The sequence below is a fragment of the Petromyzon marinus genome, chromosome 8 (genome assembly GCF_048934315.1).
Source record: "Petromyzon marinus isolate PM22_M1 ecotype Great Lakes invasive population chromosome 8, UKy_Petmar_22M1.pri1.0, whole genome shotgun sequence".
Taxonomy (NCBI): Eukaryota; Metazoa; Chordata; class Hyperoartia; order Petromyzontiformes; family Petromyzontidae; genus Petromyzon; species Petromyzon marinus.
In genome coordinates, this window is record NC_133674.1 from 4628489 (window position 1) to 4653381 (window position 24893).

Consider the following 24893-nt stretch of genomic DNA (forward strand, 5'->3'; position numbering starts at 1 on the left):
CTCATTTGAGGCTGAGTCGACCTAGGAGAAGGCCCAGAACCGGTTCAGATAATCGTCACTGGTATTGGCCGTGACAGGAATCGAACCCGGGTGGCAAGGGTCGTAGCGCAGCGCGCTAACCGCTACACTACCGCTACACTACCGCTAAACTACCGCTACACTACCGATAACTACCGCTCCACTACCGCTCCCCACCTTCACACAAGCACGCCGTCGCTTTCGAGCCATTGTTTAGCAATCGCCAGGCGGGTCGCGAGATCTGGAGTTCAGGAAAATACCGGGTAAGATGTAAAGCTGACTGCAATGGTCTGCAATCGTGTACAGCTCGTTTCGTTCTCTACACTTTATCGAGATCGATAACTTCATTGAGATCTATCTCTTCCCGCAACCAATCAAGGAAGAGTGAGGAGGTAGGACGCGTGCACGCGGTAAGCCAGAACGCAGCCGGCTGCTGCCGTTGTTGCCTTTTGCCCAAGCAAAGACGCGGCCTCTTGTGTTGTGGTTGGTGACCCTCATTCGTTCGCTGCGGCCCCAGGCTGGCCCAGGGCACAGCCGCTCACGCCCTTCACTGCCAGCAGCAGCTAAAGGCGGCTAACTGGGCATCGCCAGAGTCGACTACACGTGCCGTGACTCTAATTAAGGCTGACGTAATGGACGTTGAGGGACAAGACGGTGGTGGTGGGGCGAGGGGGCGGGTGGCAGGAGAGGGATGCGCCCCGCGTGTCGGGAGCTGCTGCTGGTTGGGGGTGGTTGGTGGCTGCCGAGGTTGGCGGCGCCCTGTGGGTGACGTAAAAGGAACCGCCGCTAAATTTATCTGGAGGCGGGGGCTGAAAAGAGGCGCTCGCAGGCAAAGCGGAGCAGCGCCGCAGACGAGTTCGCCTCCTTTGCTGCACCCAAGCGTTCGAGAGAGCCAACGAGCGCGGTGAGCGTCTCGCCTCGCCGCACGCCGAGTCGCTGTCCGTGTGCTGCGGGTACTTCGCGCGCCCACTGCGCGCTGCGGTCGTGCGGTGTGAAACTGCGATGCGCACCGCCGCGATACGCAGTGCCCCCGTGTGTGTGCTGTTGCGAAGTTGTAAACTGTTGTGAAGTTGTAAACTGTTGTCCTGTGTCTGTGTGTGATGTGCGCTTTGGTGGGAGGCGCGCGGTGCGTTACCGTTCGACGCGTACTTATTGCGTTGTGGCGTGTACTGCCCCACCACGTGTACCGCGCCGTTCAGCACTTTGCATGCGTTTTGCCGAAGTCGCCGATTCCATGCATTGAGATGAAGGTGGAGCTGTTGAAAAGCAAGCGCAATGTGGCGGATCTTGATGACGATAACCGATAAATCGTCCGTCGCTCGCCCATGATCTGTGCAGAGCGCGGGCGCCTGCACACGGAGATGTGGGACGCTGACGTCTTAAGGTAGACACGATGGACTGGTGCGCCAGATGGTGCAAGAGGATTACATGTTTATGGGGTGGGAAGGAGGAAAAGCAGGGGGATAGATTAATAGATGTGTGGGTGGATGGTTGAGTTGTATGGTTAAGCGATGAGTGGATGAATGGATCGCTGGATGCATTAATGGATTGCTGGATGAGTGGATTAACGGCTTTATGGATGGATAGTTGAGTGATGAATGGATAAGCGGATGGTTTGGTGAATCAATATATGACATTGGTGGATGAGCGGATGGAAGGGTGGATGGACTGACATGGAGTCTCGCGAAAGGCGGTACAGTAGTAAATCAACTGCAAGCTGACGCGATAAAAGCGCAGAGAACAACGCGCGTTTTCTTTTGTTTAACCAGGTGGTTAAGTCAAGAGACCAGGGCGAGTCTCATTTGCGATAGACTTGGGGTGTTAGTTTGCCAGTATGGGGCGTTGGTTGCCATGTATAGTCCGCATCGGGTAATTTTAGAATGTTATCAAAGTTCGGCACACATTGGCCTGCTCTTGCGAATGACGCCAGGGGATATTTAATGTCTTTATTTGAGACAGACGGCGCATAGTACAGATTGTTAGCGTGGTCATTCCACCCACAGCAATAACATGAGGGGCGACGGCTGGATTCGAACCGTGAAGCGCTGCAGCACGAGGTCGCCCAGAGTGAGACGGCGAGCGCGTCTCGAGGGCTGGCTGGGTTCCCGTGGATGCCACCCCATCCTCGTGTGTTGAACTTCTTTCGCACCGTACGTAGCCAAGTAATCGGGAGTTGTGGCGGAAGGACAACAAACTAAACACAAAAAAGGCAGTTTTAAAGGAATTAGATTGTCAATCTAGGTGATGATTTCAAAGTGCATGGCTCCCAGTGGCTTGAGAATATCGGAAGGAGGAGGAGCGTTCCAGACGGCCGCAGAAGCTCATCCTAAAACGGCGACCGTCTTTGCTCGATGGCGAGCAGCCAAAAGCTGCTGAGTTGTTCACTGCTCCGTGACCTCCACTGAGCAACGAGCAAAAGCTGCCCTCTTGTATTGTGTCGGCCAAAAGTAACTGCTCGCTCTGGGTGAGGGCTGGGCGCATGGCAACAGTTAAAGGGCGCGATACAATGGGGCTCGTGTGTGTGTGTGGTGTCGGGCGCCCTTGTTATATAGTTAATCTCTCGTGTTATTTCGCGTTTAGATTCAGCAGCTGCTGATTTATCTCCTGCGAACGACGGTAGAGGAGTTAGGAGGCTGCCGTAGTTGAGCGAGTGGCATGCTGCTGCTTGCCATTGTTTGCGCACGCACATCCAGGCGGTAACGACGCTTCCTCCCATACACACACCCACTGGGTGTACATAGCACGGATGACGAGGAGGACATCTTTACATTGCGGCATATGGCTGAGGCGACTCCGCGCTACAGGAGTTAACAAGCCCAGGGCAGGTGTCGGGCAGGAACGTTGGCTCTTCGTGTTCACCGCAACAGCCTGTGCTGATGCAACATGCTACAGCCTCTGAAATACCCCAAATAAAGTTTTTGTTCAAAGCGATTTCCCGCTCAAATGAGCATTGAGGGGGGGTACTCATCTGTTTACGGACCCTTAGCCGGCGACAGTAATTACACATTCCTATGACAGGAATGGGTCTATCCATAGGGTAACCACTGTTGACTTCCCACAGAGTGGTACTCATTCTATGAATAAAATAAATAAAAAGTAAACTTTATTTCATTCAGTTGCAACAGAGGATGGGGTGAGTCAATCCCCAATGCTCATGTTAAATGGCGATGATTATTAGTTTTCCGGCACGTCCTGTAATCCCATTAAAATATGGATCACCACGCTGGTTATTAACACGGCCTAAAAATATAAAACATGCATTAGGCTTAAGAAAAAGGCAAATTAAGGAAATATATTTACACGATTGGCGAGGTGCAAACTCCTGTGATTGGACACGTGTGGTGTGTGCGTGTGTATTCAGGATTTCCAGTGATTATCAGGTCTCTATTCAACTATTTACGGACAATAATGCCCTAGTTACGGCGTGTATTGCCAATATTTGACCTTGTCCAGCCTCAAGTACAGTCTATAGATTGGTATCCCTCGTTTAGCATTATACGTTGTAGGAGCAAAGTGTTAGCGAGCACCTACTAAGGCCCAAACTGTTTCCGAGAGGGCGCCTGCCCGCCTTTGTCTCCCAAGTGCTAATCTCCCACACAAAGAGTGAGGTAGTCAGGGCCGAGTTGATGTGTGAGCAAGACACGTTAAGGGACGACGACGACGACACGCTGACGGTGATGCTTCACATGGCGGAGAATCGAATCCAGGTCACCCTGGATTGTTATATGCTGTGCTCCCATTCACTGTGACACACGCGGACACACACCCACAGCCAACAGCATTGCCTGCGCACTCGGTTATATTTAATTTGCCACCAAGTGGTTGGTAGAAAGGACAAAATAGGGGGAATAGAAAACGGAGCCGCTTGGAAATCGCGGGCTGCTGAGTATGCAGCTCCCATGTAAGGCGAGCGGCGTGCGCTCTGGAGGAGCGCCGTGCGCGTTTAGATGGTCCCGATGTAAATTTAGCAGTGGCTATTTCCAGCCTGCGCCCTTATAATATGTGCACTCGCACTCACGTACTCGCCACGCACACACGCACACACACACGCGCGCGTAATCGTCTCTGCAGACAGCGGAGCAGAATGCTCAGAGAAGCTTCCAGCCAAGGGAGACGAGCCATCTCAGAGATTAGGAGGCACATTCCTGCAATAAAAGGGCTCGCAATTAGGCATTCAAAATACCTCCCTTAATGGCAATCGTGTCCTTAAAGGCTTGGCATCGCTGAAGGAAGGTCGGCAAGGATGGATGCAGATTGGAATATTGATTATAGTTGTACCAAACATCCCAAGCAGGACTTTGTCTTGTTGATGAATCTTTGCAACACAGTGAAGCCCCTGGCTTTTCTGTGTCAAAACATGTCCCAGTGGCTTAGCTGCCAGCACATATGACCGTGAATCTCAACACCATCTCCAATGGTGTTGATATTCCAGGTTCCCATGGTTGGAGTCAGTCCAATCTATAGGATTAGTGCCGTTGACTTGATGCAAAATGTAAATAAAGAATAGCGTGCTACTGGTTGGTGTACAACAACATTTATGCATTATGCGTATATTTTATAAGGGTCTTCAGAAGGATAGTGGTGGCATTGATTACAGCATTTATGTAGAAGCCAGAGATACCGATCTCTACTCGTCATGCCGTCTGCGTGGCATGCATGAAGAACTGCACTCCCCTAATTGTACCCTTTGAGTTTCCACACCCACGGCATGCGGGATAACACCAGAAGCCTTCAACCAAACTGCATCATTTGGCAGTGAGCATGGGTGTGGGAACATTGAGGGCAAACAAAGCATCCACCTCGCCCCGCGCACCCCCACAAACTTTTGGAATGGGCTCAAACGGTATCTCGTGTCCTCCCCCCCCTTCAATATATTTCAATGGTCACCCGCGGCTACGCCACACGGGCCCCCCATGCCCCCCATACTTACGCTTCTAAATTCGGATTCGTACCGACGGGCAAGCCAAATGGTGCAGTTTTGTAAGGTGCATCAGAAGGGTGATTACAGGTTCATGAAACGTACGTGTTACCGTTTCTGTTCTAGTTTAGTCAAATCCAGTTTTGGAATTGACTTGGGCCATCTTTTGTCCCAATCAATACATCGAGTGCCACCTTTGTGGGGATGTCAAAGTGCTTTTTCCTACAGGTAGACTCAACCCTGCCATAAGAATGTGGAAATTACATAATTATCTTAGAGCTTCATACAGAAAATTTACATCACCTCAATGCTCATTTATGGAAATAAACCGTATTTACTTATTAAATAAGATCATAGATGGTGCAGTTTAAGTTTTAATTTCTCTGAATCTCTGTGCGTATGATGATAAACTGAATGAATAACTCCAGTCACGTTCAGTATCTCAGTTCATGTCCCTATTTATCGTGTTTCATATGCATCTTATTTCATGATCAGGGATCAAATGCAAAAACAGAGGTATCACATTGACTGCACCTCCGATTAGCACGGTTGGCTACGTACAGTGCGAAAGAAGTTAATCATACATACGTATATATGACTGTTAAGAAAGTACATTTGCTTTGGCAGAGCACATCTCCTCTGAAAGGGATTACGACTTGTGGAATATCTCGGGGACAGAATGGCAGCCCAAGGAAGGAACACATCCAACAGAACGGACACCGCGGAGATGGAGCATTAGGATCACTGGATTGCGTGGGATGGTGATGGCATGGGGAAGTTCACATCCAGCAGTGGAATGAACATGCCTGGTCATGATCATTAGTGTTTATCTCGGATATTGCTTGAGCATGAGATGTATTCTGTCACTGTGGTTTACCTGCTAAAGTAAAGGGTACAACTGTAACTGCCATATAAGACACCAGTAATTGGAAGGTCGAAAGTTAACATTCCAATAGGGGCTTGGCTCAGCCCTTTATGCCTCTGAGTTGACAAAATTAATAACACTTTATAGGATGTTAACAGTGGTTCAAATAAACATTGAGTCAAGCCTGCCATAGGAATGAGATTTCCATCATTGGCTGTGGCTGTCAATGAGAATGAGCACTTACACATTCCAATTTGAAGAAGTCGCTTTGACCTTTTAAACTATTACTACAGTGCAAAAATTCAAGATATAAGAATCTAGATCAATGTGAGGCCATATTCTTAGCTCTTTCGGTAAAGTCACGTGTTATGGTCGAAACGTCGTGATAATTTTTTGTTTTATATATATTTTATTATTTTATTGTTTCCCTTCAACGTGACTTTACCGAAAGAGCTAAGAATATGAATTACTGCAGTTACCAAAGCTTTAAATCAAAATGTGAGGCCAGTTTGTGATTCCTCTGAGGTATCCCAGAAAGGTCAGCTGAGGGCCTTGCGTGAGTGACACTGATAGAAGGTGGTGGTGGTGTGGGGAGGCCAGGCTGGGATGGGTGTTGGGAGCAGGGAGGGAGGGAGGGAGCAGGAGGTAATGTTCAGGGTTAAAGTTGTTTCACTGATCCCCGTGTCAGTGAGGTGGCAGCACCCCGTGGGTCTCAGGTCTCTGTGCCAAGAAGCGCGGCGGGGGGGGGGCTCGTCTGCGAGATTACATCGCTCACAACGTGGCCACACTGAGAATTCACAGTGACTCACAGCAGTGGCAGCAGAGCCTATTTGAGGCCAGGCAGGTGCTTCCCTTAACCCTGACTCAGTTTCCCAAGCGAGCGCGTTGCCCCCATGATAGAGAGAGATGTTCCTTTGAAAAAGGTGTTTGCAGGTGACGCGCTGTCATGCCGCCATCCCCCCCCCTCCCCCCACTGCACTGAGTACATGCTTCACGTAAATTAATCGTTGGGGATTTCGTTCATTTTGATGAAGTGGCAGCCGGGCGCTAGACTGCACAGCCGTGTGGTCTGCAGGGCACCACCACCACCTCACCCCACAACACACTCTGCAGCAACAGCAGCAGCGACTAAATTTCAGAAATGACCCCCCCCCACCCCATAATTGTGGTGCAGATTATGTCTGCATCACCTGCCACCCCTTCATATTTCTCCTGGTGATAGTGTGCCAACAAGCACCGATACTTTTTAACAACATACAATAAAGCAAGTTTTGTTGGAGGTCATCAACAAATTGTAGTTATTTATAGGCGAACCACCGAAAGTGTTTTTTTATATATATAAAGACATTTATTCCCTACTCAAATTGGCATTGAGGCTATGCTCAATACTGTTTACAGCCCTGAGACAATGGTGAAACTTCCCCAGTGCTATGGCATGGACAAGTTTATAACACAACCATTGTTCACTTCCCCACAACACGGTACTCATGTATCAATCCCAGAGGGATGATGGGATGAATCAAACCCCACCCAGGTTGTGAACTTACAACCTTCTGATTGTGAGCTTCTCTACCGCTGAGCCGCCCGGCAGCCGGATGTTTTGACGAGACTAAATATTCCAACACACGATGCACACACACACCATTTTTTATAGATGATAGGCAATGCCAGACTTTTGGAGGTAACGATTAGCCACTTGATTTAAAGCCAGTGGAGGAATGTGAGGATTGTGGGGTCGTGTTTTCTATGAGTGTCTGCATTGCATTTCGCAAAACCCTTTGCTTGATTTTGCAAAACATGGGTGGTTTTCATCTGGAAAGGACCTCTTTATATTTAACAGTGGCGGGCGCTGTAGTACCGCACGTTTTGATTCTGCCTTTTAAAGGAAATCTGTTTTAAAAATGTTTGGCGCTCTCAAGAAGGCAAAGCCTCTCAATGGCTTTCTTGTTGGGGTCGATCAATGGTAGCCACTGTTGGGCTGGGGTCTCTGACTTGCGCTGTCGAGGTAAAGGAGCCACTTTGTGATGTCTGCGGCCCTGCTGGCAGTGTTATTGCAATCTCGCGATGGATTCTGTGTCTGTCCAGGAGCGACTTGGGTTCAGCCATTTAATGGAATGTGAGCACCTGCCATTGCACAACACTCGCACAATTAACTTGTGCTAGTTAACAATTTACCTGAGAGGTTTCATAGTAGGTGTGTAGGCGTTTATAATTATGTACATTTTATCAAGTTTGTACCAGCGGTTCATTGCTTGTCTTGCATGAAGTTAACCTGCTTCGTCTTGGACATACTGCAGCCATGAAGGGTGCCCATTCTGTATACAATGTGAAAGAAGTTAAAAGTACATACATATTATCGCCACACATGATCAGTCCGTATTTTAATAGAGAATACGTCTATGGAGGGAGACTAAATATTAAGAAAAACAGAATGATTGATTGACACAGAATGTCTAAATCAATATGTAATAGCTAATGTGTTGCATAGAATCACTTATTTAAGTTAAACTCTGTCTCAGAGGTCAGGTGTCATTGTTTGTCGTGTGGGTTCTGTATTTGAATATCTGAACTGGTCCCTACCCTCTCCGAGGTAGTCTCAGCCTTAAATGAGCGCCTGGTACTGTGTATAAACGCATTACTCTGAGGAGACGAAGGCGGCGATAGCCAGGCGTGGCGCCTATCCCCACCACCCCTTCGTGTGCCGTGATGGCCTTCATCAGTGCTCATGAGCAGCAGTGCTCCCCCGCACTCTGTGTCAACTACAGACGGGCTCTTTGTCTGTGTGTTTGTCTTTTGTCTGCAGTCCTGGCCAGAGCTGAACCATGAGCAACTACGCAGTGACGCTGCACGGGCCCGCACCATGGGGCTTCCGGTTGCAGGGTGGGAAGGATTTCAACATGCCCCTCACCATCTCGCGGGTAAGACCTCGCTCACTACTCACTTACTCACTCACAGATCCACTCATCCACCCACCAACACACGCACTGACGTACCCTCTCACCCACTCGCTCACATAACCACTAATCCTCCCACGCAATCTCACCCTCCTACCCATAACCTGACTTTTGCCAGTGATCACCCATAACCCTTCTATAGGGCACAGGGCCCTTTGTGGTCGCAGGTTTATATAGAGAACGAGGCCTCCTGTGAGCCACAAGGCTCAGTGTGTCTCTTGTCTGTGCATACGTGAGCAGTGTCCGTGTATATGAGTGTGTGGGTGCTGTGAGTGGGTGCACATATATGTCATGTGCAATGGTCAAAGCACTGCATTGAAATTCCCAACGACCTCATTTCAATTCTGAGACGACACCTGTGAGTTGGAAGTGCCTTTGAAACCTCTCCTGGGCCTCTCGTAGATTAACTTAAAATTAAGACGAGTACATGCTGCAGTGTGTGATCATCATCAGCATTGTGGGTAGGCAAAGGAGCCTGATGTGGTGTACCCTCAAACACCCCCTCATGCAGCGTGCCGGCCTCCGTAGCTTTTCACAAATATAAATCACCCCAGCAGTCTGTAAGGCTCCATGGGAACCAGTGTGTGTATTTATGTCCACTCTGCTGCACACCTCCTGATGTGAAAGCCTGTAGACAAACGTTGGGAAGAGCCCAAAAGGATCGTTGCCTTGCCTGACACCAGCACAATCACCAGCAACTAGGTTTGACTTGGGGAAGGTGAGGGATTAGCCAGGTTACTTATCAGCCGTGTGTAAATGTGCATTATACGTAAGCTTACATTTACTCGTCATATCTGTTGATTAATATTTGTTGATGTAAAAAAACCGATCCAGCTGTTTTTGCAAAACTTTATATTCTTCGTGAGGCACCACATTGAAAAATGACGTCTTCAACCGAGAGTAAATATCACCTGTGTTTCGATTTCAAGCTTTCGTGACTGCAAGGATTCATCTTCTTTGGTTCTTTCGGTAAATTCACGTAGAATGAGAATAAAATAATAAATTGATAAAATAAAATAACACAATAAAATTCTCACGACGTTTCGGCCACAACACAAGCGGCCTTCATCAGGTGAAGGGACGAGACTGTCTGGAGGACAGCGCTGGAGCGAAAAAGCCACGCTCAGATCGCGAACTTTAAGCTGTGTGAGAAGAAACAGAGCGCCTTGACAAAGGAATTAGTATAGAATTTAGCATTGAAATGGCTGAGTGATTAGCTTGTGACTGGTCACAGAAATGGCTATGTTAAAGTTAAAGCATACACATCCGCAGAGGCACCCCTTGACAAAGGAAGTAGCATAAAATTTAGCATTGAAATAGCTGAGTGATTAGCTTGTAACTGGTCACAGAAATAGCTATGTTAAAGTCAGAGTATATACATTCACAGAGGCCCCTAGTACAAATCAAACAGGAGAATTTAGCATTAAAATAACTATGCGAATTTAGCATTGAAATAACTGAGTGATTAGCTTGTGACTGGTCACAGAAATGGCTATGTTGAAGTCAAGGCCTACACATCTGAGCTATTCAGAGTAACTGGGTATACACTACAATATATAAAGAATACTATATAGTGAACCAATAAAAAACTAAAATATAAATTACCTCAAAGTTATCAATTAACTATGTATTCTCCAATCAACTAAGCTACCAACAATAAGTCGTTATATATCACAATGCTATATGGCGAAAAAATGGGTGGATTCTTACCCTCAACTTTAGCCACACGGATAGCTACGGGCCCCGTTCAGGCGGACGAGTTCATCCATGGTCGGAACAGAGGAGGGAGAGAGAGACAGCTGCGAGGCACTGTTATACTCCATGTTGTAAACCATACCATTGACCATGGTGTGAGAGGTATTAAGAGTCAATGCCAGCGAAAGAGCTGAAGTCTGAAGGTCATCATAAAATACAATTAATTAAGAACGGAAACGGTTTAAAACATCTTTCCAATGGTTATTAAGCCGGAATCCATCTGCTCGGTTGAAATTGTCTCTGTGCTTGTATATGTGAATGGCCTCATGAACGAATCTCTCATGGTAGCCGGTTGGTTTGCAAAGAACCTCCGTCTTGGAGAAGTCAATGTCATGTGAGCCCACTGAATTATAACAGTGGTCTGCCACGGCTGAGGAGTTCGTTCTACCGTGTTTCAAGTCTGCTTTATGTTCGCGGATGCGGTCCGAGATATGTCGTTTGGTTTCTCCAATGTAGCTACTACCACAGAGGCACTTTAGTTTGTAAACGCCCGGGTACTGTATGTCTGGAACAGCATCTTTTTCAGATGGAACTAGATCACGGATTTGATGTACTATGTTGAATCGGACCTGGATCTTGTGTTAATTCAGGATTTGGAGATCTTTTTAGTGACCTCTGCAATGTAGGGTAAGGTGATGGTTTTGAGTGGCTCCACAAGAGGATCCTTCTTCATGACTGGAGTGATGGCTTTGCGGATTGTGTAGTCGGAGTAACCATTAGTCCTGAGAGCCTGGTGTACGTGCTTGAGTTCACTGGTAATGTGTTCCTGGTCGGAAATGCATTGGGCTCTATGGTATAGAGTTTTGATGAGGGAGTTCTTCTGGGATGGATGGTGGTGGGCATCCGGTTTCAAGTAAGCATCTGTATGGGTAGCTTTCCTGTAGACAGAGTGGCTCATTGAACCATCATGTCTCCTTTTAATTAAGACATCCAAAAAGGGTAGTTTGCCATCTTTTTCGACCTCCATGGTAAATCTGATGGCTGGGTGTATGGAATTGATGTGGTCGCAGAATTGGTCTAGAGCAGGCTGGCCATGTGGCCAGATGACAAAGGTGTCATCCACGTACCTCTTCCATAAGGTCGGGCGTAGAGTGGCAGTCTGGATGTCGTCAGTTTCAAATTTTTCCATGAATACGTTGGCTACAACCGGAGATAGGGGGGAGCCCATTGGGGTGCCCTCAGTTGTTTGTAGAAAGTTCCATTCCAGGTGAAGTATGTGTTGGCTAAGCAATGTCTCACCAGGGGGGGTACATCAGTATGCAGTCCTTGATGAACCAGGTCTTCAATGATAGCGATGGTGTCAGGTACCGGGACTTTGGTGAACAAGGACACCACATCAAAACTGACAAGCAGGTCGGCTGGGGACAGGGAAATGCCTTTGATTGTCGATACCAGGTGAGTAGAATTTAGTACCGCAGAGGTGGTTTTTCCAGTGAAAGGTCGCAGTATATCAGCAAGAAAACGTGCCAGTTTATAGGTGGGGGAGTTGATAGTAGAGACGATGGGACGAAGGGGTGTATCTTCTTTGTGTATCTTTGGAAGGCCATATAATCTTGGTGGTCTGGCAGCAGAGGGTTTCAACGAGAACTGTTTGGTCTGATAAATTAATGCTGTTGAATCAGAGATGATTTTGTTCGTTTTGGTAACCAGGCTGTTGGTGGGATCTCTTTTTATTTAAACTAAAGTGCCTCTGTGGTAGTAGCTACTTTGGAGAAACCAAACGACATATCTCGGACCGCATCCGCGAACATAACGCAGACTTGAAACATGGTAGAACGAACTCCTCTGCCGTGGCAGATCACTGTTATAATTCAGTGGGCTCACATGACATTGACTTCTCCAAGACGGAGGTTCTTTGCAAACCAACCGGCTACCATGAGAGATTCGTTCATGAGGCCATTCACATATACAAGCACAGAGACAATTTCAACCGAGAAGATGGATTCTGGCTTAGTAACCATTGGAAATATGTTTTAAACCATTTCCGTTCTTAATTAATTGTATTTTACGATGACCTTCAGACCGCAGCTCTTTCGCTGGCATTGACTCTTAATACCTCTCACACCACGGTTAATGGTATGGTTTACAACATGGAGTATAACAGCGCCTCGCAGCTGTCTCTCTCTCCCTCCTCTGTTCCAACCATGGATGAACTCGTCCGTCTGAACGGGGCCCGTAGCTATCCGTGTTGCTAAAGTTGAGGGTAAGAATCCACCCATTTTTTCGCCATATAGCATTGTGATATATAACAACTTATTGTTGGTAGCTTAGCTGATTGGAGAATATATAGAGTTTATTGATAACATTGAGGTAATTTAAATTTTAGTTTTTTTTATTGGTTCACTATATAGTATTCATTATATATTGTAGTGTATACCCAGTTACTGTGAATAGCTCAGATGTGTAGGCCTTGACTTCAACATAGCCATTTCTGTGACCAGTCACAAGCTAATCACTCAGTTATTTCAATGCTAAATTCGCCTAGTTATTTCAATGCTAAATTCTCCTGTTTGATTTGTACTAGGGGCCTCTGTGAATGTATATGCTCTGACTTTAACATAGCTATTTCTGTGACCAGTTACAAGCTAATCACTCAGCTATTTCAATGCTAAATTCTATGCTAATTCCTTCGTCAAGGGGTGCCTCTGCGGATGTGTATGCTTTAACTTTAGCATAGCCATTTCTGTGACCAGTCACAAGCTAATCACTCAGCTATTTAAATGCTAAATTCTATGCTAATTCCTTTGTCAAGGCGCTCTGTTTCTTCTCACACAGCTTAAAGGTCGCGATCTGAGCGTGGCTTTTTCGCTCCAGCGCTGTCCTCCAGACAGTCTCGTCCCTTCACCTGATGAAGGCCGCTTGTGTTGTGGCCGAAACGTCGTGAGAATTTTATTGTGTTATTTTATTTTATCAATTTATTATTTTATTCTCATTCTACGTGACTTTACCGAAAGAACCAAAGAAGATCACCTGTGTTGTGTGTTACTTTGCCAAGAGTAACAATTTACCTGTGTTGTGTGTTTCTCGACCAAGAGTAACTATCACCTGTGTTGTGTTCTCTGTGCTGAAGAAGGGCTGCTTCCTGAAGCAGCCCTTCACACACAACAGAACTGGTTTTGGTCAAAACATCCCAATACGGAATAATTACCTGCAAATCACTCAATTTGGAGTCCACGCAGCAGTAACATGGCCCTGCTACTGCAAAAGCTTGTCAGGACCATCCGAAAAAGAGTCTAGAGACTGAGTGAGGCGTTCCTGGGTAAACAAGCGCTATACAACCAATAATAACATACACTTATGTTAACCGCGTTTGATTATTTAACATTTTGTGGACGTTGGTCTGCTATCACGTGTGCTCATTGTGTTGAGAAATCCACTTTGCTTTGCGCTCGGTAAAATCTAATGAAGTATTCATGCTGAGCAGAAAGGTGAATCACCACATGTATCTGCAAGCAACACCTGGCAGCCAGTGGTGCCCAGGGGCCTATCCTAGAGGCCCATGTCGAGCACTGTGGCACCCAGTCTGTACGCTGCGGTTACTCACAAAATAATAGCGTTGGCTCATCGAGCAGAGAAATGAGTGACAGTGCCGACTGAGATCTCTTAACGCCATGACAACAACAGCTGCTCGCTAAGTGTGGGGTTGCAGAAATGCACAAATTTGTTCGCTCCTGCAGCATTCAGGCCCACCTCTGCATCGCCTCGATGATCTTTTAAAATGTGACATTTGGTTCCTGGAACAATGCTGAAGGTATAAAAATAGTAACACTAGGAACCCTTATTTGTCAAATTGGCAGCGCAAAAGGCTACAGTGGCGGCAGCTGTTTCTGTGGCTTCAATTGCAATGAACAGCCCTGTATGAGCCGTTGAATTGCCAAGCATTTCGGAGAGACGCTCCATTCGCTGTTTGTGATTCGGAACGTGGGCCAACAGCCGCACACGTAATCCCGGCGCCATTGTGCACATTGTGGGGGTTCGGCTGCATGTGTCCCCCCGGTGTGCGGCCGTGGCATGTCCAGGCTCGATCGACAAGGCAAGCAGTCACCTTGGATGAATGTCCCAGATTCCCACCGCTGGCACAAGTACAATGAGGGAAAAAAGTATTTGATCCCCTGCTGATTTTGTACGTTGCCCACTGACAAATAAATGATCAGTTTATAATTTTAATGGTAGGTTTATTTGAACAGTGAGAGACAGAATAACAACAACAAAATCCAGAAAAACGCATGTCAAAAATGTTATACATTGATTTGCATTTTAATGAGGGAAATAAGTATTTGACCCCCTCTCAATCAGAAAGATTTTTGGCTCCCAGGTGTCTTTTATACAGGTAACGAGCTGAGATTAGGAGCACACTCTTAAAGGGAGTGCTCCTAATCTCAGCTTGTTACCTATATAAAAGACACCTGTCCACAGAAGCAATCAATCAATCAGATTCCAAACTCTCCACCATGGCCAAGACCAAAGAGCTCTCCAAGGATGTCAGGGACAAGATTGTAGACCTACACAAGGCTGGAATGGGCTACAAGACCATTGCCAAGCAGCTTGGTGAGAAGGTGACAACAGTTGGTGCGATTATTCGCAAATGGAAGAAACACAAAAGAACTGTCAATCTCCCTTGGCCTGGGGCTCCATGCAAGATCTCACCTCTTGGAGTTGCAATGATCATGAGAACGGTGAAGAATCAGCCCAGAACTACACGGGAGGATCTTGTCAATGATCTCAAGGCAGCTGGGACCATAGTCACCAAGAAAACAATTGGTAACACACTACGCCATGAAGGACTGAAATCCTGCAGCACCCGCAAGGTCCCCCTGCTCAAGAAAGCACATATACATGCCCATCTGAAGTTTGTCAATGACCATCTGAATGATTCAGAGGACAACTGGGTGAAAGTGTTGTGGTCAGATGAGACCAAAATGGAGCTCTTTGGCATCAACTCAACTCGCCGTGTTTGGAGGAGGAGGAATGCTGCCAATGACCCCAAGAACACCATCAGCTTGTTACCTGTATAAAAGGCACCTGTCCACCGTCAAACATGGAGGTGGAAACATGCTTTGGGGGTGTTTTTCTGCTAAGGGGACAGGACAACTTCACCGCATCAAAGGGACGATGGACGGGGCCATGTACCGCCAAATCTTGGGTGAGAACCTCCTTCCCTCAGCCAGGGCATTGAAAATGAGTCGTGGATGGGTAGTCCAGCATGACATTGACCTAAAACACACGGCCAAGGCAACAAAGGAGTGGCTCAAGAAGAAGCACATTAAGGTCCTGGAGTGGCCTAGCCAGTCTCCAGACCTTAATCCCATAGAAAATCTGTGGAGGGAACTGAAGGTTCGAGTTGCCAAACGTCAGCCTCGAAACCTTAATGACTTGGAGAAGATCTGCAAAGAGGAGTGGGACAAAATCCCTCCTGATATGTGTGCAAACCTGGTGGCCAACTACAAGAAACGTATGACCTCTGTGATTGCCAACAAGGGTTTTGCCACCAAGGGTTTTGCCACCAAGTACTAGTCATATTTTGCAGAGGGGTCAAATACTTATTTCCCTCATTAAAATGCAAATCAATTTATAACATTTTTGGCATGCGTTTTTCTGGATTTTGTTGTTGTTATTCTGTCTCTCACTGTTCAAATAAACCTACCATTAAAATTATAGACTGATCATTTCTTTGTCAGTGGGCAAACGTACAAAATCAGCAGGGGATCAAATACTTTTTTCCCTCACTGTATGCTTGTGTGTGTGTGCAAGCTTCGGAGAGTTGAGGCCGATGAGTGATAGTCTTTTGGGGGAGGTCATGGGGGATGAAAGCCCCTCTGTCAGATGTGCACCGTACATGGGCAAGTTGAAGAGTTCGTGGGGTGATTAAGTAACCGTTGATGGGGGTGAGAGAAATCAAATACTTTTTGCATTTAAAATATGTTTAAGTTTTTCTTATATTGTTCCCAAATAAGGTGTATATGCAGCATCACCTGATTCACCAGGTCATTGTTACAAGCAGGCCCTGTCAGTACGAGGTTTGGCACCTGGTGAGTTATCGTGGACAAAGAGCAATCAGGCAACGTCAAGTTTTAGCGCTAAACTAGGAAAATCTCCCTCGGAAATTCTCGCCGTGTTACAACAGCCTAAGAACAGATTGCGATGGAAAAAAAAACCCTCTGTGAGAGGAACTTGCTGTGAAGACACTGGGGGATATTAGAGCAAAACGCAATGAGCCAACTGAACGACGTTTTCGACAGAACAGTTCCAGAATGAGCTTTCAGAAGCCACACAATCGCTGGCGGCAAAGTATCGGTGCGGAAGGAAACTAAAGGACCATGAAGGAGACCCTCATTATGGACTAGTAGCTGAACTACCACGGACATACCACATTAATTCGGCAATCGTTTCGGCTGCACTTCGTGGTTCAGGGCTTTAATCGGTTGCGATGCGTAACTGCCTACTAATTCGCATTTGAACGGAGATGAGCAAATGTGAAAAGGTGCATTGCAGTGAATAACCTCTCCGTATAATGACATTTGAAATCCATGCCCTGTATCTCAAAATGTATATAAGCTCTCCATTGGGACGTGTGACATTATACAGAGAGTGAGCAATGGAGGGGTGAGTAAAGAACACAGCTGTTGTCTCTCGAGCTATCACATTAGCGCCCCTGGCGTACGTATCTGGCGTACGTATGCCCTGAGGGGGAGCCACGTTTTTAAGACCATCAATGGGAGAAATGTAATATATACACAGAGGAGCAGTGGTGCATTAGTTAACACTGTGCTATGAACCTTAGTTAGTTCCGATTCCCAGAACCCAGGGCAAGCGGTATCTCAACCTGTTTTGCATTCCTTTCTTTGGTCAAAGTATGATCAAACAACGCCTATGTTTGATAGCCTGGGGAGGCCTTCATCCAACAGTGGATTTACAAGGGGGCTGTATATTTGTAAAATGATTATGTACACGCATATAGTGAGCATATAAATGAGTGAAAGTTGCTTCAGGCGTGCGGAAGGATGCTCTATAGCAGAGCACTTGGATACTATCACAATAGTGTGTGCTGTCAGTTTTAATGATTTTCTGAGTGGTAATGTGGCTTGCAGTGGATTAAGTGAGGAGATGTGAAGTCATGGTTCTGTCACCAAGGACACTGTTTACTCCGTGTGTGAAAGGTGTCTGTGAGTGATGGGGCAGTATTGTGCTACAAGCCTGGTAACCCGGGTTCGACTCTCGCCCTTGTCCTAACATGGGCGGTACGTTGCATCAGAACTGTGCCTGTGTGTGGTGTTTAATCACCAGCACTGGGGAGATGCACGACCCCTTTTATGGTATCGTTGGTAATAGGTGCTCGCTATCATACTTCCGATTAGCACCTCCGATTAGTACGCTTGGCTACGTATACGCTGTGAAAGAAGTTCAACATATATACATACTTGCCCCCACAATCAGTGTAGTTATAAACTGGACGTTGTGTTTAGGGTGTGTGTGTGTGCAGTTTAGTGGTTAGCGCGCTGTGCTACAAACTGGGTAACCCCAGTTCGATTCCCGCTCACGGCCAATAAAATTGTCGTATATCTAAACCGGTCCAGGGCCTCCCCTAGGTTGACTCGGCCTCAAATGAGTCACTAGGCAGACAAGGGCGGTCGGGCGTGGTGCTTCATAGGTGCTTGCTAACAGCACTTGCCTCCACAGCCTGTTAAGGCTATACGGGAGACGTTTGCCTTTGTAGTACAGGCTACATTGCACCTGCTCCTGTTTGGACTTGCTGACTAAACCCTTGCGAGCCACTCAGCCTGCCACTACCCGGCATACGCCTCTCTGACAACGGCCGCTTTGTTCTATTGAAATATGCATGAGGAGCGCTTGTTAAATAATCTCGTAATTCTCTCTCCGTGGCATGAAAGCTGATGCGTCGTAGTAAAATACTGTATATGTTTATTAATGTAGGCAATTAAATTACCGATAGGTAATATTACGTTTGAAATGTGAAGGAAAAAATATATACATATTTGCACCCATTATTCAAGTGAACAAATTAAATGCCTGCTGGTGGTTAACGCTAATTGATGGGATTATGGCTCAGTTGCTTTTTCAAAGCGGTGAGTGTGTATGTTCCACGTTGCTGCCTACACTCAGTTCTCCTCCATCATTTGTGCTGCTGTGTGCAATTACGTAGGTTTGTCTTACTCCATAATTGTTGTGTTCACTATCTGCAGTACTTCATAAAAACACACATCTCAGCAATGCACATGCTTGTTTTATATTTGTTACCGCACTTTACATGTAACCACTGGCTGTTTCTTGCAATCGAAGGTCGCACCGGCTGTTGGGATGGCCACGATTTTCCAAGCTCTTTCGAGTAGGTAGCCCAACTACAGGGTCAGCTATTGAGTTGCCCGGTATGGGCAAAGGCCAAGGGCAATATATGCCCGATGTCCACACAACATGAAAAGAGCGGGGTCACATGGCCAGTGCTGAACGTGCGGTTCCCGATAGCCGTGCCTACCCAGTGGCTCAACAAGGCTGAGAGCAATGTACACGTAGTCCCCGACTTACGATTGAGATGCGTTAAGACTCTGTCGTAAGTCGGGGACTACCTGTATGGCGGATATCCAGGGACGCAGCTATGGGGGGGGGGGGGCGTACGTGGCAGCGTTATGCGATGTATAGCGGCCCAGTCGGCCACAAGGGGGCCCCGAATCAACAGATATAAACAAGTAAAAACACGTTAAGAAGATTTTTTTGCTAGTATGAGAACAATATGTATAGTTATAGCCTATATATATATCATTGTATACGGGGTTAAAAACATTCGTAGCTATTTCAGTAAAAGTGAGTCGGGGGAAAGGAGCGGGCACTGGCGGAGCCAGTTGGGGGTGGAGTGGCACGTGTCCCCCCCCCCCCCCCATTGATCCGACCGAAATCCCTAATTTCGATCAGATCATTTGGGTTTATTAGTAACAAATCGGCATTTTTCGACTCCCACTGCCACTGTGTAGCATATTATTATACGCCAGGGACTCTATGAGATAATAGGACAATAGTCTGAGTCCATAATTGGCAATAAGTAAAGCAGTTATAAGTGACTCACAGAATTGTGCGCAGTTGCGTATACAGTACACGACTTCCCTCAAGGCATTCACCTTCAGTGAGCGCGATGCCGATCACACAACGCGGTTCGAATTCGACCCTCAATCGATGGCTGTGCCATTGCCGCACACGCGTCGCATAAAAAGCAAGGGACAAGTCCTTACTTATTACTAACAACTCCTATCATGTTTCATTGCTGGAGGGGTTTCCCCCCGCTACCTGAAAAGCCTGGCTCCGCCATTGGGAGGAGGGCCCACATTCGTGTATCTTGGATAGCCCCGTTGAAATAAGTCGTTGCGCCCTGCCGATCACACAAAATTAAAAGTGCGGGGGTGAGATGGGCAGTGCCAAATGTGCGTTATGGTGCCCAGTTTGGCACGCGCGACTAGGCGGGAACCGTGTGCCCTTCCTGCTGCTCGTGAGCGGCGCTCCTTCACGTGTCCTCAAATCCGCTCCCGTCTCTCCACCGCGTGCAGATAAGCCCGGGTAGCAAAGCGGCTCAGGCCACCGTGGTGCCAGGGGACGTGGTGCTGCAGATCGACGGCACGCCCACTGACAGCATGACGCACCTGGAGGCGCAGACGAAGATCAAGAACAGCGTGGGCAACCTGCGCCTCACTCTGCAGCGGTGAGGCACGCCATTCCAGCTCCACCCCAAGTCTGCTCAATCGACAAACAGCAGCGACTAATGGGCCGTGTTCAACATCACAGCAAAGCAGTCACAGTCGCCAGAGGGCCATATTCACAATTACCGCGCTGCTGCTGCATGTAAACATACACATTACAGTAGCACAATCTAAAACACAGCAAGCTTTCAAACTCATTATGTGTCATTGTTAAGTGTTATAGGCAATACAACTAAAAAAAAGCTAACGTTTAGTCGAGCCTTTGGCCTTCTGGATCAATGTTTTCTCACCACGTAAGTTTAAATAACACTTTCGTTTTGTGAACAGATGAGAGCCTCGCAACGATGTTGCTGAAGCACCCCTGACCATCATTTTAGTGCATTTTATTATCGGTAACGAAGCATCAATCTCAAGTCATGAAGTCAGAGTCACATAGCCTACGTGTGTGTATTTTGGGTGTGTGTTCCATGAATCCATAATTGAGGGCACTTCAGCGAAAACCATCTGGCGGGTTTCATCCGGATCACTTATCATTTTAGAACGTTTGATAATGTTTGTGGCTGCTGGTTTTGAAGAGTTGCAGGGGTATCGCACTGAGATTATAGATTAGAATATTCCTCTCTGTATAATTTTTTTTACAAAAACATGCTAATGCTCTCCATCATCACTAATGGGGCAAATAATTATCAAAGCATTGCATTTGGCCATTTTTTAAAGATGTGAATATCGCCCCATGCGAGAGACATGCCATTACTTGGTATAAAGATGATGGCTATGGGGAGGCAATGCATGTAGGCTGCTGACCAGGACGTGAGAGTGTGTGTGAAGTTTGCGCACTCGCCCCTCGCACAGTTATGTGGCAGGGTGGTGGCACAGTGCTGACACTTGCATCTCACAGCAAGAAGGGTTCGGGTTCAAATCCCCAATCGGGGTGCCTTTCTGTGGAGTTTGTATGTTCCCTCTGTTCTGCTGGAGTTTACTGGTTTCCACTCATAGTTAAATAAATAAAACATACAATATAATTCGTACTGGCCAAACATTCCAATTCTGCTAAATTTGCTACAAATTACTAAATTGGGATTACACAGCACGGTAACATCATCCCACGACTACAAACAACGTTGCAGGACACTCCTGAAAAAAGAGTCTTCAGACAATAATGACAGTTTGACGTTAATTAGCGAAAAGGAAAAACTAATGAAAAGGAAACCACCGTAACAAACCTCCTGAGTGAGCCAATGTGCAAAGCGCTCGATTGTAACTTTAAAACTAAAACTATTTTAAGTTAACCAGGTAAGACCCACTGAGCTGTATAGCTATTTTTCAGAAGCAACCTGGCCACACATGATAGCTCAACGAAGTGGCTCATCACGGAGAAATTTATAGCAGCCTAATACTCTAAACGCATGACTATTCTGAATGTGGATAGGAAAAACCAGAGGGCCTTGAGAAAAATCCACATAACCACGGGGAGAGAGACATACAAACTCACCATCTCCTGTATACCAGGTGAGGTAGTTAACGTCTCATCACCATGGCACCCCACTACCTGCAGCAGGAGAGTGGCAAAGCAGATGTGGTGCAGTAGTGGGTAGTGGAAGTCTGTGCCGGCACGGGGTGGGATGCGGGGGGGGGGAGCTGAATGGCCAATGTTGATGTGACTGGTGGAAACTAAAAAGCAGCCGTGTCCTTGCACTTCACAGTTGGGGCCGAGTGGGGATTTCTTCTCTGCGAGACCGCCTCGTTCCAATGCATTCCTTCCTTCTCTCTGTGTGTGCGGTCATCACGGGTGATGAGATTTCCACTCGCTTGCCATTTAATTCTTCTTTCTTTGTTTTCATTTCACATTTTTAGGTGACTTGTTGGTTTAGCTTGAGCAAAGCTTTGGTATTGTTAGGCAAAATACTGTTTTGGATAAAGTTCTTGTTAATAAGAGTCGCTCATTAAACAAAGGTTAAATACTCCTCCGTGGCAGCACAGTTGGGAAATCTTTTAGAATGTACGCAATTTTTCAAATACATGGTGCATAAAAATACACATAACTGTGGTCGCGAGGGTGCCTCACAATTATTGCACTTTCTTATTACTGGTGCATATTTTTTATTTACATCTTATACATTTTTTGGTTAAACCTCAAAGCACGAAACCAGAAACAGAAATGTTTGGATTTTCAATTCCATCCGAGCTTTACGATGTTGTTGAAGCCCTTAGGACCTTCACCGTTACCCTGGCACAAAATGAACATCAAGAGAAAACAAATTCTGCCACGATCTTCAGGAAACATAAACTCACGTTGACTTCATCGTCACTGCAATGCGCACTGTGATATTCGCGAACGGCTTTAGTTGGAGGGTGAGGAAGGCTTCCGTTTTGCAGCCAGGGAACTTTGTAGAAGATTTTGAGCGTGCGAGGTATTTGTCGTGCGGCTGAGAGGTTTGTGGCCGTGAGTGAGCCATGATTTAGAAGCAACGGCTGCACTTTGAGTTACTGGAACCGTCCAGCGCAGGGCCCCCAAGTGGGCTCCCCCATGGATATTTTGGAGAGCTGGGATAAGACTTTATTTTAGCAAATGGCCACAGCATGACAGCTCTCAGAAAACAAGCCATCAGTGTCAGTTTCACAGAGCGCCCTGTGTGGGTGTGTGTCTGTTTGTCTGTGGGGCGCGCAGTGCTATGAACTCGGCATCCAAAGTTAAATTCCTGCTCAGGGCCAACACCAGTGATAATTATCTGAACCGGTCCTGGGCCTCCCCTAGGTCGACTCGGCCTTAAACGAATGCCTGGTGCGGTGCAAAAACATCACCACTAGGGGGATAAAGGCGGCCGGGCATGGTGCTGTACCGGCCTTTTTAGGTGCCTGCTGACATCACTTGCCCCCAACAGTCTGTTAAGGCTACACGGGGGATCTTTGTTTTTGTGTGTCTGTCTGCCTACCAGTCTCCCTTCATATCTTTTACCTTGTGATGCAGTTGAATCTCTGGGGGGGGGGAGTGGGAATATTAGGAGTGGCTCACCGGTGGAACAGGTGTTGTAATGCAGGCCGCATCATCTGTATCGTTGTCAAGACACCCTGGACTTGAGACAAACACGCTGAGTGATTTATCACAGAGTATGTGAATGGCCAGGTAAGGCTGATTAGGTTCAGGTGAAACACAATACACTCGTCGGTACATTCTGTCTGCAGTTAACCTCAAATTGGCCACACCTGCTGCTAGGGGACCCTTGTTGAATTCCCATGAGCGCTTGCACCACATTCTAGCCCTGGTACTGACGCCGGTGGCTGAGAAAGCCTTTTTTGTGTGATCATAGTTGTGAGTTCAAGTTCAGGTCGGGTGTTGACTCAGCCTCATGATCCCTCCGGCGTGAGCGAAGTAATCACCCACCTCATGCAGCTGCACGAATTGTTTCAAAGTCAACGGTGATTATTTTGTGGAGATACTCGTTCCCACCTTCTACCATAGGAATGTAGAATTTCCACTTCAGACTGAGAACCAACACCCGAGATTATTGCCGCACAATGGGGCACGCATGGATGGTTGATTTTGAATTTTGCCAGAGTGGAATGTTTTGCTGCCTCTAGCCCAGCTTTAGGATGTCCTCCTTGGTACACATCTGGTGAAACAGCTCTTACCAAATAACTTCCTTTAGATTTATTTCTGAGCAGACGGTGCGAGGTGTTATTTGAACTGCACGGGGGCTGCATTCCTCTATCTTTTTTTTTCCTTTTGTAAAATCCATCGCCGAATACTCTGACCCCCGAGTGATCTTAAACAAATCCCTCCACTCACGATGCAACTGCACGCAGATGTTGATGTTATGAAGGTGCATGAAATGGGTAGAAGGTGTCGTGATTTGTTTATAAGAGCAGAGAGAGAGAGAGAGTGGCAGTGTTTAAGTTGAAGTTTATTTTGTTTAACCAGGTGATAATGAGTTTCATTCGCAAGAGTGACCCGTGTCACTAAAATGCCAAGCAATACTACAAAGCAAAGTACACCAATGAAGCAAATAGAAATCGGAGAAAAACATCGAAATGTCAATTTAGAGCAACAAAAAACAACCAAAGAAATTCAGCACAGACTCCAATAAATGTTACATTCATTGCATTTCCTGTGATGCAAAATGGATCAGACAAATTACATTTAAAAGTCATTCCTAGTACAATTGAGCTAAATAAAATTACAAATGGAATTGCACTAGTGTGTAAGAGTGACGAGGATACATGTAATATACAATTGCAAGTGAAGTTATACAGAATATCTCAGCTGAGCATGGAAGAGGTTATTTGGGGGGGGGGGGGGGGGGGGGCATGGTGGCAAGGAGATGATAACTACAGGAGGTCGTTGGTTCGATCCCGACCCTGATGCCTCTATATTTGGAGTTTGCACGTTCTCCCCGTGGTCGCGTTAATTTCTCTTCAGGTCCTCCGGTTTTTCCCTGAACATTTAGAAATGTATCTTGAACTTATTTCATACCATACGTAGCCAACCGCGCTGATCAGAGGTGTGGGGGAAGGCAACAAACTGAACATAAAAAGGAGTTCTAACATTCGTTTTCAATTAAGATTTAAAAGTGCATAGCTCCAGTGGCTTCCTAATATCTGAAGGAAGAGTGTTCCAGACGGCCGCAGAAGCGCATCTGAAAGAGCACGGTGCAGTGACCGTCTTCGTTCAATGGCTAGCCATG

The 24893-nt window shown here is 46.7% G+C and overlaps 1 protein-coding gene across 9 annotated transcripts in view; it reads left to right on the forward strand.

The window, feature by feature from the left end:
- Positions 1-719: 719 nt before the first annotated feature.
- Positions 720-24893, forward strand: part of LOC116940149 (LIM domain-binding protein 3-like) — a 68172-nt gene continuing 43998 nt past the window's right edge. For 4 of the 9 annotated variants that reach the window (XM_032949457.2, XM_032949459.2, XM_032949458.2 and 1 more), the window contains exons 1-3: positions 721-922; positions 8605-8719; positions 20062-20213. In XM_032949457.2, the coding sequence (XP_032805348.1) occupies positions 8624-8719; positions 20062-20213 (248 nt within the window). In that variant the 5' untranslated portion in view covers positions 721-922; positions 8605-8623. Of the gene's footprint in view, positions 923-948; positions 972-1378; positions 1403-8604; positions 8720-20061; positions 20214-24893 lie in introns of those variants that run through there. The other 5 variants (XM_032949454.2, XM_032949456.2, XM_032949460.2 and 2 more) reach the window with 4 other exon arrangements.